At 35.4% G+C, this 18,761-nt stretch overlaps 1 protein-coding gene across 3 annotated transcripts in view; it reads left to right on the forward strand.

Annotated features, from left to right (window-relative positions):
* RNF17 (ring finger protein 17) overlaps positions 1-18,761 on the forward strand; it is a 138,489-nt gene that overhangs the window by 62,274 nt on the left and 57,454 nt on the right. For all 3 annotated transcript variants that reach the window (XM_088021775.1, XM_028106389.2, XM_028106398.2), the window contains exons 17-22: positions 62-177; positions 1,145-1,265; positions 4,103-4,223; positions 15,824-16,051; positions 16,665-16,815; positions 16,968-17,086. In XM_088021775.1, the coding sequence (XP_087877901.1) occupies positions 62-177; positions 1,145-1,265; positions 4,103-4,223; positions 15,824-16,051; positions 16,665-16,815; positions 16,968-17,086 (856 nt within the window). The remainder of the gene's footprint in view (positions 1-61; positions 178-1,144; positions 1,266-4,102; positions 4,224-15,823; positions 16,052-16,664; positions 16,816-16,967; positions 17,087-18,761) is intronic.

Raw genomic sequence — 18,761 nt, forward strand, 5'->3', positions numbered from 1 at the left:
TTTGCTAGATAATTCTGTTTTCTTTCCAAGTCTGTGATTTCTAATTTCATAATTTTTGAAGGATTGCCTGGACATCGTGAAGTTGAAGTTAAATATGTGGACTTTGGCAATACTGCAAAAATAACACTTAAAGAAATGCGTAAAATAAAAGATGAGTTTCTAAATCCCCCAGAGAAGGTAATCTCCTTATTATGAGTCATAGGGTTAGAATCTTACACAAATATGACTATATTTTTAGAAATCATTTTTATCTTAGAATTGCTCTGTTAAAAAACATTTTTGTCTGTAAATAATTTGATACATGGAGTCTAGAAAAGAGTTGCTGTCATTACTGTAATTTCCTATATAGCAACCATAAATTGTTAAGATATATGTATATCTTAGCAAATAAGCATTAATTATATATGTATATGTGTATGTATGTTTGTGTCTTTATAAGTATTTACTGGTCTGCAGCTCTTAATGTTATTTTGAAATACCTGTATAATGTGGTAGGAAGATGGTGTATCTTGTGGAAAAAAATTTCATCATAGAAGTATTTTTATTGCAATTCCATTTATGTTTAAGTATATATAACATGTCCAAGGGAAAGAGAGAAGTCTGGAAGAATAAGTAAAAAATTATCCTTCTCTTAGACTCCTATTCCCCAGAGACAAGGAAGGTTAATGGGGCTTATTTTCTAACTCACATTACACCTAGACGTTTGACTTGTTAAACAATATTTTTCATTTTAAAAATGGGTAAAATATAGGAAAAACTTGAAAATATAAACAAAAAGGAATCATTTAGAACTATTGAATATTTTTTATAAATATAATTCTAAGATGCATCTTCTGTTTTTAACAATTACAGGATTAGACAAATAGTCCTATAACCTGCTTTTCTCATTTAACAGTATATCATAAGTATCTGTAATTCTTTCAGTAGATGTGTGTTATATCAGTGTCTGAGTGTGCAATAATTCAACCCAATGCTCTATTGATTCCAGTTATGGGTATTTATAAAATATTTTATAAATGCCTTTTGCACATTTATTTTCCAAATATAATCAGACAGTTTTTTGTACACATATAAAATTTTATTTTAATTCTAAAATAACTAGAAATTTTACTTTTCCTTAATGGTGCAATTTTGTTTGACACAGGCAATTAAATGTAAGCTGGCCTATATTGAACCATGTATAAGGACAATGCAGTGGTCCAAAAAAGCTAAGGAAAAATTTGAAGAAAAGACTCAAGATAAATTTATGACATGTTCAGTCGTTAGTAAGCTATTTCCATTTTTATTTGTTGCTATGTGGTTATATATAATTTTAAATAAGAATAACATTATACTACAACATTTGCCAGATCTTAGAATAAATTCAATGTGTCATCAGTAAGAGTAGGGAGAGAGAACATTTATTGAGAATTAGGTATAGTGGATATAGTTGCAGGCTCCAGAGTATAAAATCAGTACAAGGCAAAAATTGCCATTAAAAAATCAAGTTATCCCAAGGGTGCCTGGCTGGCTCAGTTGGTGGAGTGTGTGACTCTTGATCTTGGGGTTGTAGGTTCAAGCCCTACATTCGGTGTAGAGATTACTTAAAAATAAAATCTTAAAAAAAAAAAAAAAAAAGTCATCCTGGACATGGCCTCTTGAAAGCCCTAAAGCCAGAAATTAGTTTCTCTTATTTCTGTTACATTTCTGCAAGGGCTCTATCCTGATTTTGGCATGATGAATGCTAAAGTTTAATGTGCAGGAAAGTGAGGGGAGGTGGGACATAACTGTTAAATAGTTTTCATATGTTTTTTCATTTCATTTGACTTAAGTGAATTCAACTGTAGGCTCTCCCCATATTTTGAAAAAAAGTTATTTCTTTTTTGGAGTAGTTTGGGTCTAAGATACAGGCTGACCACTAGCTCACAATTTTGTAACCCAGCGTGTTCTGGAAATGAAAAGTTGAGTAGCAAAACCTGATCTGAATTGACATGAAGATATATATAGTCTTTATCTCCTTTATAGTGAATATTCATATATTCCATTTCAGGATAGTAATGTATGTTTGTAGGCTGCTGCCTCAGAATCTGCTGGGGGTATTACAAAATATGCAATATATGTTTTATGTAGCTTTTCTCAATTTGAAGTTCTAAAACCTGTCTGGCCCCAAGGGGTTTAGATGCAGGGGTTAGGGGATGGTGGGAGTCTCTTATTTATCTGGCTGTGTTGGTCTTAATAAGTGTTAGTGCAAGACACACAAGATTATGTTAACTTAGGGTTGATTTATGGGAATTTCCAGGGTAGTTTTTACTGTATCTGTTTGTTCACATTTATCATACTGCCATTAAATGAACCCAACCACCAGAAGAGTGTTAGCTTATGTTACAGTGAGAAGACTGAGTGAGCAGCTTTAGTGATCAGCTGCTCAAGGTTATATAACCAGGAACTGATGGTGTATCAGTAATAATTTATCCATGTTGTTGATATGAGAAATTGTTCTGAAGAAATAATTTGTTCAAAGAGGAATGTGGTTATAGATATTGCATCCTCAGTCAATAACATTTTTATATCAGGCTTCTCTGATGTGAGCAGTAAATTAAGGGCTTCTTAGTCCTTGAGTAATCTCCACTGATTTTGAGCTGACTTTAACCTAGATAATTCTGCTTACCAACTTTGCTTTTGGTATTTTATTCCGATTTGTTTTAGCTCCCCTCCCTCCCGTGGACAACATCAAGACCTGACTTGGTTTCTTTCTTGACTCCTTCTTTTTCTTACTTAATTACTTGTTCTACCAATAACATCCAGATACTAGCCATAACATAGTTATTTTGCTAGATAATTTGAGCAGGGCCTTCTGGCACTCCTTAAATCTAAAAGATCTCACCCCATTAACCTGCACAATGATGAGATTGAGAGTTTAAGATGTTAATAATAGATGAGAAGGGGAGCCTTCCATTAATATGCATTGTTACCTTATAAAGCAAGGGTTATTTAAATTTTAATTAGCAGAGTAGGGAAGTTGGTAAAGGAACAGAACATACGGAAAGTTGGCCCTGTTGGAATAAAGAACTCTATATATGGGAAATACGAAGTCAAAGAATTAAAAGGAACACAAGACATGGAAAATAAGGAGATGAAAACTGAGGCTCAGCATTGCTTAGTCTTTTATTTTTTAGATGATATATCTGGTCCATTGAAAAGTAGTCAGGAATCATTTTTAGGCTCTTGAAAAAAGTTTTCTAATATTTTTATGACTGGATAATATAAGATGCTGGTAACACTTTATCTTTTTATTTGGAATCATCATTCTGACCTGCAGCTACCAGCTGCTATTATGTAGAAGGTGTAGGTATAAACTGCATTGAAGTGTGCCTTCAGTGCATAGTTTAGTGCACTGAAGTATGTGCTTCCTAAAGAAATTACTCTGTTGTTTATTCAGATGCATATTAGGCAGGTTCTCTGTGCTCTGTACCATAAGTAATTAAACAGGCATATGAGATGTAAACTTTACCCAGTTTAGTTTAAGAAATAGATCTAAATAGATCTACTTGTTTAAGTAACCAATATGTATTCTAAAAGAAATTAAAAGTTAGATGGTTTGTCCTAAAAACACAAGGATGGGGAAAAAAAAATCCAGATTCCAATCTCTAGTTTGAGGATTCTAGATTGAGTTTTTGTTGTGTTAAACTTTGTGCCATTCTCATAAAAGCTGTAAACTTTCGCAGATAACCACTGGCCTAAATTTCATTCTTTTGTCCTCTGGAACTTGGATGAACTCAGTAAAATAGTTTAAAAACACATCAGAACACTTCTTCAATGAATATATGTCAATTTATATTTTTCTGAATTTAAAAGCTTTAAACTGCTTTTGATTTGTCATAGAACAGTACACAATAATCTAAAATGAAAATGTTATTAATTTGCATATGCTACAGATAACATAGACAATTGTTTTATCTTTGCAAAATACTACTTTTACCCCTACAGAGAGACTTTGATATTATTCAGCAAAAAAAACCACAGGTGCAAAATGAAATTGTTTACAGCTTTTTTTTTAATTACCTCATTTAGTATGTTTTGCAACATTTCTTTCTTTCCCCAAACTCGTCTTAATGTTTTACAGAAATTCTGGAAGATAATGTGCTCTTAGTTGAGCTTTTCGATTTTCTTGGTGCTCTTGGAATGACTCCTACTAGTATAAATGACCAGCTAGTCAAAGAGGGCCTAGCATCTTATGAAGTAGGGTAAGTAGACCTATAAATGTTGGTTAGTTTGTACATAACACTTTATTCACAAGAAGGATAACTGACATATCATTCCCTTTAGGAAATGTGCTTAGGTCATAGCTTTGGGAGTTTTCACCCTGTTCTTGGGTCAAGAAAAATAGGCGGAAAAATAACTGGAGTTGTTAGTTTAATGGGGAGTAGAGTGGCTTTTCCCTCCATCCCTAAGGGACCCTGAAACCAAGAGAATGGCTTTTAGGGATTGAAGGTACTTCTAAGAAAAAGAGAATGGCATCTTATTTCTAGGTGGAGTATCTGCTTTGGCAGCCCTCTGTGCCTATTTGAGAAGAGAATTAGGAAGAGAAGTGGCAGGATAGGGTATTTAGTGGTAGAGTTAGCCCAAATTCCCATTTGGAGAAATGTGAATTCTTTCTGGGTTCAAGTGGTTACTTTGAACAAGAACCAGATTTGAGCCATTGTGCCTAGTACCCAACACAGAGCAGTGGTTGAGCAACCCTGAAGCAAAAGGGCAGGGGATGGTGAGGAGGGGTGAGAGGGTTGGGAGTCAAGACAAAACTATTCTCTGGGTGATAGGCATTGGGGAGGGTATGTGCTATGGTGAGCGCTGTGAATTTTACAAGACTGTTGAATCACGGATCTGTACCTCTGAAGCAAATAATACATTATATGTTGAAAAAAAAAAGATAGCAGGAGGGGAAGAATGAAGGGGGGGAAATCGGAGGGGCAGACGAACCATGAGAGACGATAGACTCTGACAAACAAACTGAGGGTTCTAGAGGGGAGGGGGATGGGAGGATGGGTTAGCCTGGTGATGGGTATTAAAGAGGGCACGTTCCGCATGGAGCACTGCGTGTTATATGCAAACAATGAATCATGGATCACTACATCAAAAACTAATGATGTATGGTGATTAACATAACATAATAATAATAAAAAAAAAAGACAAAACAATTCTTTCACAATATAGACTTAGGCAGTAGGGTGGCCCTGAAGGGTCTTCTGAAGAATTCCCACATATCGTTCTCAAGAAAGCAAATATTTGGTAACACCCACACATAATGTCTGTCGGAGTAAGCCAGAGAAGCAGAAATCTGCAGTCATGTGCTTAGCATGTAGTCTTGCCTCCCCTCCCTGCCCTAACACTGGAGGACTTTGAAGCTAGAGAGGGCCTGCCCTTTTTCCACTGTAAGCCCTAAGTAAGGGAAGAGAAAGAGATGAGAGGAAACATTTAAATATATTGGACTGAGGGGCACCTGGGTGGCTCAGTTGGTTGTCGGACTTGATTTCAGCTCAGGTCATGATCTCAGGGTTGTGAAATGGAGCCCCACTCGGGCTCTGTGCTGGGCATGGAGCCTGCTTAAGATTCTCTCTCTCCCTCTCTCTCTGCCCTACCCTGCCCTTTCTCTCTCCCTCTCAAAAAAAAAAAAATATATATATATATACATATATATATGTAATTTCTCTTTTTTTAAAAGTCAGGGTTATTGAGGTGAAACATAATAAAATTCAGCCTTTTACATATATAGTCATATATAACTATTATCACAGTCAAAATACAGAATATTTCTATCACCACAAAAAGTTCTTGTGTGTACCTCTGTAGTTCTTTCTTGTCCGCCACACCCAAAACTTGACAATTACTGATCTAATTTCTGTTTCTATAATTTTTACTTTTCCACAGCTTCTTATAAATGGAGTCATAGTGTATTTTGCCTTTTGTGTCTGGCATCTTTCATTTAGCTTAATGCTTTTGAGATTCATGAATGTTGTTACATGTATCAGTAGTCTTTATTGCTCTCTACTATCCTGTTGTCTGGATGTATTATAATGTTATACATTCCCTAATTGATGAACATTTGAGCTATTTCCAGTTTGAGAGATTTTATGAATAAAGGTGTTGTAAACATTTGCATACAGGTCTTTGTATATAGACATATGTATGTATTTTCTCTTGAGTAAATACCTAGGAGTGAGATTGCTTCTTATAAGGTAAGTGGTTTTTTTTTCTTTATTTAATCTAATGCCCCACCCACATTATTGCCTTGATAATTTTGGCATAAATCTCAGACACCATATAACTTCATCCATTTAATATTTTGGTATGTAGATCTAAAAGAAAAAGTTTTTTTAAAAAAAAGGTGTGTTTTTTTTAACTTTATAAGAAACTGCCACACATTTTCTAAATTGGCTCTACCATCCTGCATTTCCACCAGCAATTTGTGAGAGTTGTATCATTCTATATCCTAGCCAGCACTTGATTCTATCATTTTGTGTTTACATCAGCCCTTCTAATAGAAATACAGTGTTTTTTGGTAGTAGTTTTAATTTTAACTTAATGACATTAAAGATCTTTTCATATGCTTATTTGCCATCTGTGTCTGTTCTTTGGTGAAGTTTCTTTTCAAATGTAAAATCTTCGGTAAAATTGTGTTGCTTATTGTTCTTGAAATGTGAAAGTTCTTTAATATATTCCAGATACAAGTTCTTCATCAGATAATGTGCTTTGCAAATATTGCACATATTTTTTTTCCAAGCTGTGCCTTCTTTTTTTTTTTTTTCTAAAGATTTTATTTTTATTTATTCATGAGAGAGGGAGAGAGAGGGAGAGAGAGAGAGAAGCAGAGGGAGAAGCAGGCTCCCAAGGAGCAGGGAGCCCGATGTGGGACTCGATCCCAGGACCCCGGGATCATGACCTGAGCCGAAGGCAGACGCTTAACCATCTGAGCCACCCAGGCACCCCAAGCTGTGCCTTCTTAACAGTGTCTTTCAAAGAGCAGAAGTTTCTGGTTTTGAAGTCTACTTTGACAGTTTTTTCCTTCACAATTCAGGCACTTTGTGCTGTAATTAAGAACTCTTCACCTAACTCAAGGTCATAAAGATTTTCTCTTATGTATTCTTCCTAAGTTTTATAGTTTTAGGTTTCATATTTAGGTCTGTCATCTTTTTTATTTTGTTAAATAGACTTTATATTTTGGAGCAGTTGGGTTCTCAATACTGAGCAGAAAGCACGGGATTTCCCACATATTCCTGGCTCTCCCAATAGGCACAGCCTCCCGTACTGTCAACCACCAAAATGGTACATTTATTAACATCCGTGAAACTACATTGACATATCATAATCATCTGAAGTCCATAATTTACATTAGTATACATTCTGTGGGTTTTGACTAAATGAATGAGGACATGAATCCACCATTATAATATCAGTGTTTTCACTGCCCTCAAAATCCCTTGTGTTCTGTCTATTCATCCTTCCCTCCCTCGAATCCCTGGGAACCACTGATATTTTTTAGTGTCTCCATAGTTTTGCCTTTTCCAGAATATCATATAATTGGAGTCATACAGTATATAGCCTTTTCAGATTGGCTTATTTCACTTAATATGTGTTTAAGCTCCCCCCTTGTCTTTTTATGGCTTGATAACTCATTTCTAGCACTGAATAATAGTTCATTGCCTGGATGTACCACAGTTTGTCTATCCATTCACCTACTACAGGACATCTTGGTTGCTATCAGGTTTTGGTAATTATGAATAAAGCTTCTATAAACATCCACATGCAGGTTTTTGTGTAGACATAAGTTTTTACCTTCTTTGGGCAAATACTAAGGAGTATGGTTGCTGGGCTGTATGGTAAGAAGTGTTATGTAAGAAACTGCCAAACTGTCTTCCAAAGCAGCTGTACCATTTTGCGTTCACACAAGCAATGACTGAGGGGTTCCTGTTGCCCTACGTCCTCATCAGCACTTGGTGGTGTCTGTATTCCAGATTTTGGTGCTTTGATTATATGTGTAGTGGTAATATCTCATTTTTTGTTTTGTGTTTCTGTGATGACATGATGTGGAGCATCTTTTCACATGCTTGTTTGCTATCTTTATATCTTTTTTGGTGAGGTTCCTCTTAATGTTCTGGAGCCATTTTTTAAGTGAGTTGCTTTCTTATTTTTGAATTTTAAGTGTTCTTTGTATATTTTGGAAAACAGTGCTTTATGATGTGTGTCTTTTGCAAATATTTTCTCCAAGTGTGTGGCTCTCTCTTCATCCTCTTGAATAGTGTCTTTCGCAGAGCACATGTTTGTAATTTCAGTGAAATTCAACTTCTCAGCATTTTCTCTCATGAGTCATGGAATAAAGCTATTTTTAAACTTTAAATTTTTTCCCTTTGTCTTAAGCAGCTTTGGGGAATAAGGCATTTATTAGATGAATATTCCAAAATATCACAACTATCAAGAGCATCAGAGGAAAACAGCAAGCACCCATCACCTCACTTTGATATGCCACTGTTATAGGGGAGCACTAAAGCTAAAACAGAACTATTCCACAGTAAGCAAAACAGATTCTGGAAAGAAGACCTCTTTGTGACAGTGAAGCAACTTTCTGCAAGAGCAGCTTTCTGTAACATACACAGGGAGCTCTACCAACTTTTAAAATAAAATTTCCCTGCCTTTTGCATCTCTCCATATATATAAATTCAAATATTAAGTGACAATTTTCTCGTTAAAATCATAAATTTAGTGGGCCTTCACCCCCCCCAAAAAAGCAAGATAGATGTTAATTAACTAGAAGAGCGGAAGCCTTTCATGATGTGTACTTATATCCAAGCACCACAGTGTACACTTTAAATACCTTACAATTTTATATGTCAGTTACACCCCAGCAAGTTGAATTTTTTTTAAATTGGCCATCTAGTGGTAAAGTATGGTCAACATACAGTAGAAGATAATATTCATGTGTTAAACTGTGAGAATGCCCTGAATTTTTCATCAATGTTAATATCTTTACATGGATATATAAGCCATATAATCCAGCTGCTTCTGTTCTAGCCAAAAGTTAAAGGTACAGTTCTTGGCCATAGAAACTTCTATTTCTTTTGAATGACTCTCTAGCCACTAAAGATAGGTGTGATAACATTGAATTCAGAAGGTTTCCATTGCTACAGTTGCGTTTTAATTAAAATCATGAAATATTTTCTTACCTCTCATTTAACCAAACTTTTTTTTTTAAAGATTTTATTTATTTGAGAGAGAGAGAATGAGAGAGAGAGAGCACATGAGAGGGGGGAGGGTCAGAGAGCGACGCAGACTCCCTGCTGAGCAGGGAGCCCGATGCGGGACTCGATCCAGGGACTCCAGGATCATGACCTGAGCCAAAGGCAGTCGCTTAACCAACTGAGCCACCCAGGCGCCCTCATTTAACCAAACTTTTAAAAAAAATCAAGGTCATATAGTTTTAACTAAGTTTTTTCCAGTTAACAATTTTATAAGGCATCAGATTTGGGCATATAATCAAAGATGGATGTTTAGTTTTTTTAACCAAAAAGTATTAAATACATGTATATGTACTATTTCTCTGGAGAGTCATAAAATTCAAAATTTTAAATTTTGAACCATGTACATATATTACCTTCTCAAAAACTGATAACATTTTTTTAAAGTCTATTAATGTACCACTTCACACACACCAAGATGGCTGTAATAAAAAAAAAAAAGAATAACGTTGGTGAGAATGTAGAGAAATTTGACCCTTGTACATTGTGGGGAAGAATACAAATGGTGAAGTCACTATGGAAAACAGCTTGAAGATTCCTTAAAAACTTAAACATAGAATTACCACATGGCCCAGAAATTCCATTTCTGGGTATATACCCAAAAGAATTGAAAACAGGTACTCAAGTACATATGCATATATATTCATAGGTGGAATCACCCTGTTTGTCTATCAACAGTTGGATAAACAAATTATAGTAGATAGACCTACAATGGAATATTATTCAACCTTTAAAAAGGAATTAAATTTTGGGGTGCCTGGGTAGCTCAGTCTTAGCTGTCTAACTCTTGAATTTTGGCTCAAGTCATGATCTCAGGGTTGTGAGATTGAGACCTGAGTTGGTCTCCACGCTGGGTGTGGAGCCTGCTTAAGATTTTTTCTCTCCTCCCTTTGCACCCCCAAAAATAAATAAAAAATATAAAGGAATTAAATTTTGATATAATATTGATGAACCTTGAAAACTTTATGCTAAGTGAAATAAGCCAAACACGAAAGGTGACATATTGTATGATTCCATTTATATGAAATATCCAAAATAGTTAAATCCACAGAGAATATAGACTGGTGGTTAGTAAGGGTTGAGGGGAGAGGATTATGGGTAGCAATTGCTTTAGGGGGATTTTATTGTGGAGTGATAGAAATGTTTTGGAACTAGATAGAGGTGTAATGGTTGTGCAACACTGAATGTACTAAATGCTCTGGATTGTTCACTTTAAAATACTTTTATGTTATGTGAATCTCATCACTTTTTAAAATATTTTTAAGTCCATTAGCTATAGATTAAACTCAAGCCAGAACAATTTTGAAAACAAAGTTGGAGAACTTCTACTTCCCAATTTCAGAATTTAATATAAAGCTACAACTACCAAGACAGTGTGGTACTAACATAAAGATAGACATATAGATGAATAATTAGAATTGACAGTTGAGAAGTAAATCCTTATATTTATAATTAATTGACTTTTTAAACAAAGGCAGTTCATTGGAAAAAAGGTAGTCTGTTCAACAAATGGTGCTGTGGCAATTGGATATCCACCAGCAAAAAAAGATGAACTTAGCCCTTATCTCACACCATACACCAAGCGCACTCAAAAGGGATTATACTTTTAAGAGCTAAAACAAAATTTCTAGGAGAAAACAGGAGGAAATTTTTAGGACTGTAGATTGGGCAAAGATTTCTTAGATATGACACCAGAAGCACAGTTCATAAAAGAAAATTAGTTGATCCTCATCAAAATTCAAAACTAGTGTATTTTGAAAGATACTATTAAGTAAAGGAAAAACAAATAACAGAGTGGGAGAAAATATTTGCCAGACGTACCCCATAAAGGATTTGTATCTGGAATTCATAGAACTTCTACAACTTAAAACAATTCAACCCCCCCAAAAATGAGCACAAGATATAAGCAGACATTTACCAAAGAAGGTATATAATTGGCTAATAGTACATGAAAAGCTGTTTAACATTGTTAACCATTAGGGAGATGCAAATTAAAACCACAATGAGATACCATTTCTCACCCACTAGAATAGCTATTACACATAAGACAATTACAGATGTTGGTGAGGATGTGAAGTAACCCTTATTACTGTCAGGGATGTAAATGGTATGGCCTCTTTGGCAAATGGTTTGCAAGTTTCTCAAAAAGTTACACATAAAATTACCACACACCAGCAATTCCACTCCTAGGTATCTATCAGGAGAAATGACAACATATGTTCATACACAGACTTAACGAGCAAATACTCATAACATTATTCAGAATAGCCAAAATCTGGAAACTATGTAAATATCCAGTGAGTGGTGAATAGAGAAAATACTATATATTCATATAATTGAATACTATTTAGCCATAAAAAGGAACAAAACACCCATCTACATCATGGATAAACCTCAAATTTTAAGCTAAGAGTTCAGACACAAGAGACTGTATATTGTATGATTCCATCTATATGGTATGCCCAGAAAAGGCAAGTTTATAGATACAAAAAGCTTATTAGGGGGTGCCTGGGGCTAGGGATGAGGAAGAGTCATGGTAAATGGACATAGGGGATCTTTCTGGGGAGAGGTGAGAATGTTGTAAAACTAACACGATAGTTACACCATTTGGTAAAGTTAACTAAAAATCATTGAACCATACACTTGAAATGGGCGAACTTTTTTTTGTGGAAAATCTACCTCGATAAAGCTATTACAAGTCCATTAGCTAGTTTTCCCTTTCTATTGTTTGGTTATATAAGCAAGAGATATTTATATGCCTACTTGTTACATTGTAACAAACACTATACCCAGTGATGAATAAGGATGGTTTGTGCCTTCAAGGAGCTTAGAGTATGTAGTAGGAAGGAGAGATGGTCAAGCTTACCTTTCAGTGTGATAAGGACTCTGCTAAGGGTAGTCACAGTATTATGGGATTTTTGGAGGGTTACCACTGGAGATTTCACTTAAACTGAATTCTGTAGTACAACTGGGAGTAAAAGCCTATACACAGGAAAAATATATGTTTAGGTATTGTTAGTATACTCACACAGCTAGTAGACAGGAAAAAAAGGTAGTAGTGGCAGGTAAGGTAAGAGATCAAGCTGGAGAGAAATGCAGAGACCAGATAATTACAGAACCTTGATCACCGAGAAGTAAAAGTACTTTTCAAACACTTCTGTGTGTTTGAACTTTATCACTTCAGGAAGGAGGGTGAGGGGCTATTGAATGATTTTAAACAGAGGACTGAGAGTAGACTTGGGTTTTGGAAAGCTCTCTCTGACTGCAAGTCTTAAAGTATTAGACTAGACATGGGTACTGTAGGCTATTGAAGTTACAGTTACTTGGTGATAGAAAAATGGGTAGATTATGAAACATGATGGAGGTGAATATTGCAAGACCTTGCTACTCATTGTAGGTAAGGAAGAGGAGGGGTCAGGATTGACTTTCAGGACCAATGACCACCTAATATCGGGTGATACTGCTCCTTGAGAACAAGGAACAGAAGAGTGGGGAGCAGGTTTGGGGGGGAAATTGGATGTGATATCAACTTTGGACGTGTTTGAGGTGCTTTTGGCATGTTAAAGTGGAGGGAGATATCTTCACGTGGCAAACAACTGTGCAGTGGCCAGAGGACTGTAAGTCACACACTGTAGTGGTTTATTTGCATAGCAACAGAAGTACATGATAAAGAGTGGGAAGCAGGTACAGCAATAGCTAAGGAAATGGATGAGGCGGTGCAGTGGTAAGAAAAGGCCAGACATGTTTATTCATTTCTGAATGCTCGTACTTTTGCTCAACAAGGACAAATCGAGGTTTCGTGGGTGAGCCTGAAGGACCCCCTTTAAGAAAAGAATTTCAGAGTTTTAACTATAGAATTAAATAAGCAAAATAATATTTATGTAGACTGATAAAAGAAATCCCAACAAATAACAGATTTTCAAAAGTTGACAAATACTACATTACAAAATTCAGATTCATCACAAAATGCTTTCTTATTACATTTTTTATCTGTATATGAACCACCACTTGAAATGCCAGATTTTATGTATTCCCTATAGAGAGAGAAGTCTATTCTCTAGTATAGGTGATTGAAATTTATTTATTGGTAATTTTAAAAAAGTGTTTTTTCTGATCCATAGCTCAATCATGGCTAATGTTCTATAAATTTCTAAAGACTGTAGTTACTTTTAGGAAAACCTATCCTGTTTCTTTCATGTGTATATATATTACATATGTAATAATTTAAGGCATTTCAAATTTTGTTGTATAATGATGAATCTTAAAGTTTGGATTAGCAATGTTAATTTATTTCACTTATTAATAAGTGGGCATATTTCTCATCCATATTGGGACATGTTTAAGAGTGAAAGAGAAGCAATATTATGCCAGAACACAGGTTTAAACCGGGTGGTCTGGTCACTATACTCATTAAACAATTTGTCATCAGCACCCTCATTGTAGTGGTTTATTATGACATTTATGTTGGACCCTGTATTTTCATGTTGTGACACTAAGGTGATGGGAGTATTTCTGGAATCCTTTCCTACACCAAGATGGCTAGCAATAGCTTAACTCTACAGAAAAGTGGCTATCTATCACAAAATTATATTCCACTATATACAAGCCAAATGTTTCTCCAACTCAACTTCCCCTTAGTCAACTCAAAATGCTGTATCCAACACCCAAATGAAAAGAAATGTGAGAGAAGAGGAATGAGGGTAGAGTCTATGACCTTTACTAATTGCAGTTAAAAATGTTTACTTTTGAAAATTTTACAAAAAAAATGTTGATTTGCCCCTCCCAAGTTTCCTGTGTAAGTGAGGGATCCTGAAGCTTAAACTCAGGTTTTACTAAAACCACTTCTGGTATTCTGGCAGCCGCAACCAATCTCCTTGCCCTCCAACACCCAGATTCCTATTTTCTGACCACTGCAGCTAGACCTATTGTTTTCATTGTTATCTATTGCCTGTCCTCAAAATAAACCACGAGCTTCCCTTGATCAGTGCCTGCCCTGATCACCTGAGGAAATGAAAAAAAAAATCCCACAAACCAGTCTCTCTACTGGACTCAACTCTATCATACACAGTACCCACCACCCTTTATAAAATAATATCGCCAAAATAATCTGGCTCCTCCCTACCTCAAAGTTCATGCCATCTTCTATTGCCTTGCTATATCAAACTGTATGTTTTCTTTCAGTTTCTTGAATGTCTAGCTAACTCCTACTTACTCTTTTAAAATCTCTGTTGAAATGTTACTTAATCAGGCAAATGTTCTCCCAGACTAGATTAAATTTCATTGGCCTATGCCAGATCTTTTCTTTATAACTCTTGTTCATGTAATTTATTTTCATGTATGTAACTATGTGTCTCGGGGTCACTATACTTTAAGCACCATGAGAACAGGAACCCTGCCTACTGTGTCCACTGTCACATCTCTGCATCTAGCATTATGCTTGGTTCATGGTATGTATCCAGTAAATATTAGTTGAATGGCGATGAATCCGTGGATCTCTGAAGAGACACCTGGTTAGGTGTTTCGCCTGGGAGTTAGCATATAAATATAAACAAGTCCATTAGAATAAATGAGATTATCACTTTCATCATTCATCTCAATCTCACTTTATGAAAATGCAATTATGAGGATTATCACCTATGAGAAAGAAAGTCCAAAAATGTAGATCAGGAATCTGAGATTGAAGAAAAACCAGGAACCAAAGAAAGAACATTTCGAGAAGGAAAAAGTAGCTAGTGCTGAGAATTCAAGTCAAATAAGGACTGAAATTTGTCCATTAGATTTAGCAACAAAAATTTTTAAGTCACCTTGTTTAGCTAAATCTCAAGCTTATTGTGAAAGAATTTTCTTCTTTATAAAAATAAAGGACATCTAATTATCTGTGGTTTTAGTCTGAACTAATCTGATTTATTAAATATTCTAAATACTTCATCCAATAATTTCTCTCCTTAATACATTTTAATAGTAATTGGTTACCACTTGAACTCTCATTGGCAAATGGATTGATACTTTTTAGTCAGGTTATCAAAAAAATTATGAATAATTCTATTCCTTGTGAGTATAAAATATCAATGGGAAATAGTGAAATTATAAGCAAACTTGGTATTTTAAACTTTTTAAAATAGAAAGTTTGGCTTTTAGGGGGTTTTTGTGCTTACTTTGGTAGTATTTAACCCTTTTTTATTTTTATTTTTAAGATTTTATTTGACAGAGACACAGCAAGAGAGGGAACACAAGCAGGGGGAGCAGGAGAGGGAGAGAGGGAACACAGCAGGGGGAGCAGGAGAGGGAGAAGCAGGCTTCCCGCAGAGCAGGGAGCCCGACATGGGGCTCCATCCCAGGACCCTAGGATCACGACCTGAGCCGAAGGCAGACACTTAACGACTGAGCCACCCAGGCGCCCCGAACCCTTTTTTAAAAAAGAAACTGAAACTGCTATTAATATCAAAACTGAGAAGCAGTGAATCATAGCTAAAATTTGTTCATCTCTAGATCTAAGCAAATACAAGCAAATATTTTGCAAACTGCTCTTTTTGCTAATGGGTTTTGTTATTTTGCAGATACACCCTCAAGGATAATTGCAAAAAGCATACTGAAGTATGGGATCCTTCTCCAGAAGAAATTATTTCAAATGAAGTAAACAGCTTAAATCCTGTGTCTGTAAAATCTCTACCTAATGAGAATCTCCAGTCACTTTATAATAAGGAACTTCCTGTACATATCTGTAATGTGATATCCCCTGAGAAGATTTATGTTCAGTGGTTATTAACAGAAAACTTACTTAATAGGTATAACATATAAGGAAAACATATATTACCTATGGGCTTTTTTCTATATTTTTTCCTGTAAAGATCTAGAAATCATAAATGTGGAATTTTAAAAGCAAAATTATTTCAACAAAACAGTTATTTAAAAACTAGTTAAAAGTACACAAATAGTATCTTTACTAGTTATTTTCACTGTATTATTAGAATTAGTCATTCCACGAATACTTATTGGGCACAACCAGTACTCTAGGTGTTGGGGATATAGTGGTAAAAACATTTACAAGTCTTGACTGTCATGAAGCTTAAATTCTAATAGAGGGAGAGACAATGGACAAATAAAAATGTTTACTGTAGCAGATGATAAAAAAAATAGAGAAAAAGCAGTTGGGGAGGAAGTAATGGATCCTGAAGAAAGAGAGGGAGTAAGCATGAGGCTCTGGAGGAAGATAATCTCACACACAGGGAAGAGCTAGTTCAAAGATCCTGCAGTAGAAATATACTTGGGTATTCAAGGAAGAACAAGGTACCCACTTTGGCTGGTGTGGAATGGGTAAGGAGGGACAGTAGAAGATGTGGTCAGAGAATTATATGTTGTAAGAAAAGGTTTGAAAGTTAAATTTTTTTCTTTATATAGTTTGGAAGAAAAGATGGTAGCTGCTTATGAAAACTCAAAGTGGGAACCTATTAAATGGGAAAATGATATGCACTGTGCTGTTAAGATCCCAGATAAAAATCAGTGGCGAAGAGGCCAGATCATCAGAATGGTTACAGACACATTGGTAGAGGTAAATGAAGAGTTAAAAATAATTGTAAAGGTGAATACGTTCAGTATTTTTGTCCTGAAATTTTTTTAATCTAATTTTATTTTGCTATTTAGTTTGCAAAATATATTTTGAAATATTGTCTTTGCACAGACTCAAAGTTATTGCTTTTATAGGTCTTGCTATATGATGTGGGTGTTGAACTAGTCGTGAATATTACCTGTTTGCGAGAACTTCAAGAAAACCTAAGGACAATGGGAAGATTATCTTTGGAATGCTCTCTGGTTGACATAAGGTAGTTATTTGCTGAATAAATTTTCTCACTATTGAATAATTAATTATAAATCTTTTTTTGGATGGGTTCTTGTCAGTTTTCATTTTACTAACATTCTAAAATTTCATAAATAGTTAATTTTGAGGTTTTAAGAAAAGATAAAAATTTGGAGCACATTAAATTTTAGTGGTTCTAAGGAACAGAGATAGGTCAGTATGATTGGTATCTAAGTAGAATTCAAAGCGTTAAATATTAAACGGGAGGGACATAGGCAGATAGAAATAATACGTGTTTCATAAGCTTAGCATTGCATGGAAAGGCAAAAATGTATAAATTACCAAAAACTGAATTAAAGAGGATTCTGGGAAAGTGGCATGAAGTAATTTTTGAGTCTAGTAGAATTCTGCCATAAACACAGAGCAACTTGGATAGCAAAACTAAAGACAGCACAGTCAGTCTCTACAATAAAAGTAAGCAACTAGGTTTCCCTCTGTAAGCCCCCAGGTACAAACAGGTGTGGCACACCATGCCCTTATGGACCCTTACCGTTATCAGCATTTGTGTGGAAGGAAGGCTGACTGAGAATGGTATTTCACTAGAGCATGCAAGCCAATCTGAGAACAGCAACCAAGACTGAGAAGAGAGTAATGCAAGTTGCTCTTCATAGCTGGATGCTAAAGATCTATAATGTGCCACAGTTTCATGGTACTGGAGCCATAGCCATATAACCTTTGGAAGTAAACTGATGCTCTCTTCCATGACCTCACACTGAATAGAAACTGTTGGAAATAAAGCCTAATATTAGCAAGTCAGACAATGGGGCAAAGGAAAGAAAAGATGCAGACAAAAGTAGGGGAGAGGAACAAGATATCAAAATATGAGGCCATATTTTCTGTCATTTTGGTAAAACAACACTGGAGAATTCTAGAGCCATGAAGCTAAGAAAGCAATTGTGATCCACCACTTCCTTCTAAAAGCACAGGAAATTTTATTTCACTTAAAACATGAGCAAAAGAAAGAATTACAGTCAAATTCTGTACAAACTATTATGAGAAAAAAGAATAAAAAGCCAAATAATACCCCTAAAGGCAATGGACACTCACCAAAAAGGCATGCTCACAAAACAATGAAACTGTAAATTTCAAAATGAACTGAAAAATTTAGAAAATTAGAGACACTGAAGAACAACATAAAACAAAATTATAAAAACTCAGAAATAAGATTTACAGAAAAAGGAAATTTGAAATGAGAAATAACACTCAAGAAAGAATTAGAAATAAAAGAAAATTTAAAAACCATATCAGAAATACAGACTAAACTAGAAAAAACACAAAAGCAAATACACAAAGATAGTATCTTAAGAGACATAGAAGGCAGAGGGGTGCCTGGGTGAGTCATTTGGTTACGTGTCTACCTTCAGTTCAGGTCGTGATCCCAAGGTTCTGGGATCGAGCTCCACGTCAGGCTCCCTGCTCAGCAGGAAGCCTGCTTCTCCCTCTTCCTCTGCCTGCTCCTCTCCCTGCTGGCATGCACGCACATTCTCTGTCAGATAAAATAAATAGAAGATAGAAAGGAGAACAAACCTTTTTTTTTTTAATTTTATTATGTTAGTCACCATACAGTACATCATATGGTTTCACTTACTTGTGGAACATACGGAATAGTATGGAGGACATTTGGAGAAGGAAGGGAAAAA

The sequence above is a fragment of the Eumetopias jubatus genome, unplaced genomic scaffold (genome assembly GCF_037043125.1).
Source record: "Eumetopias jubatus isolate StellerSeaLion01/CBP00866 unplaced genomic scaffold, mEumJub1_p1.0 scaffold_3, whole genome shotgun sequence".
Classification (NCBI taxonomy): Eukaryota; Metazoa; Chordata; class Mammalia; order Carnivora; family Otariidae; genus Eumetopias; species Eumetopias jubatus.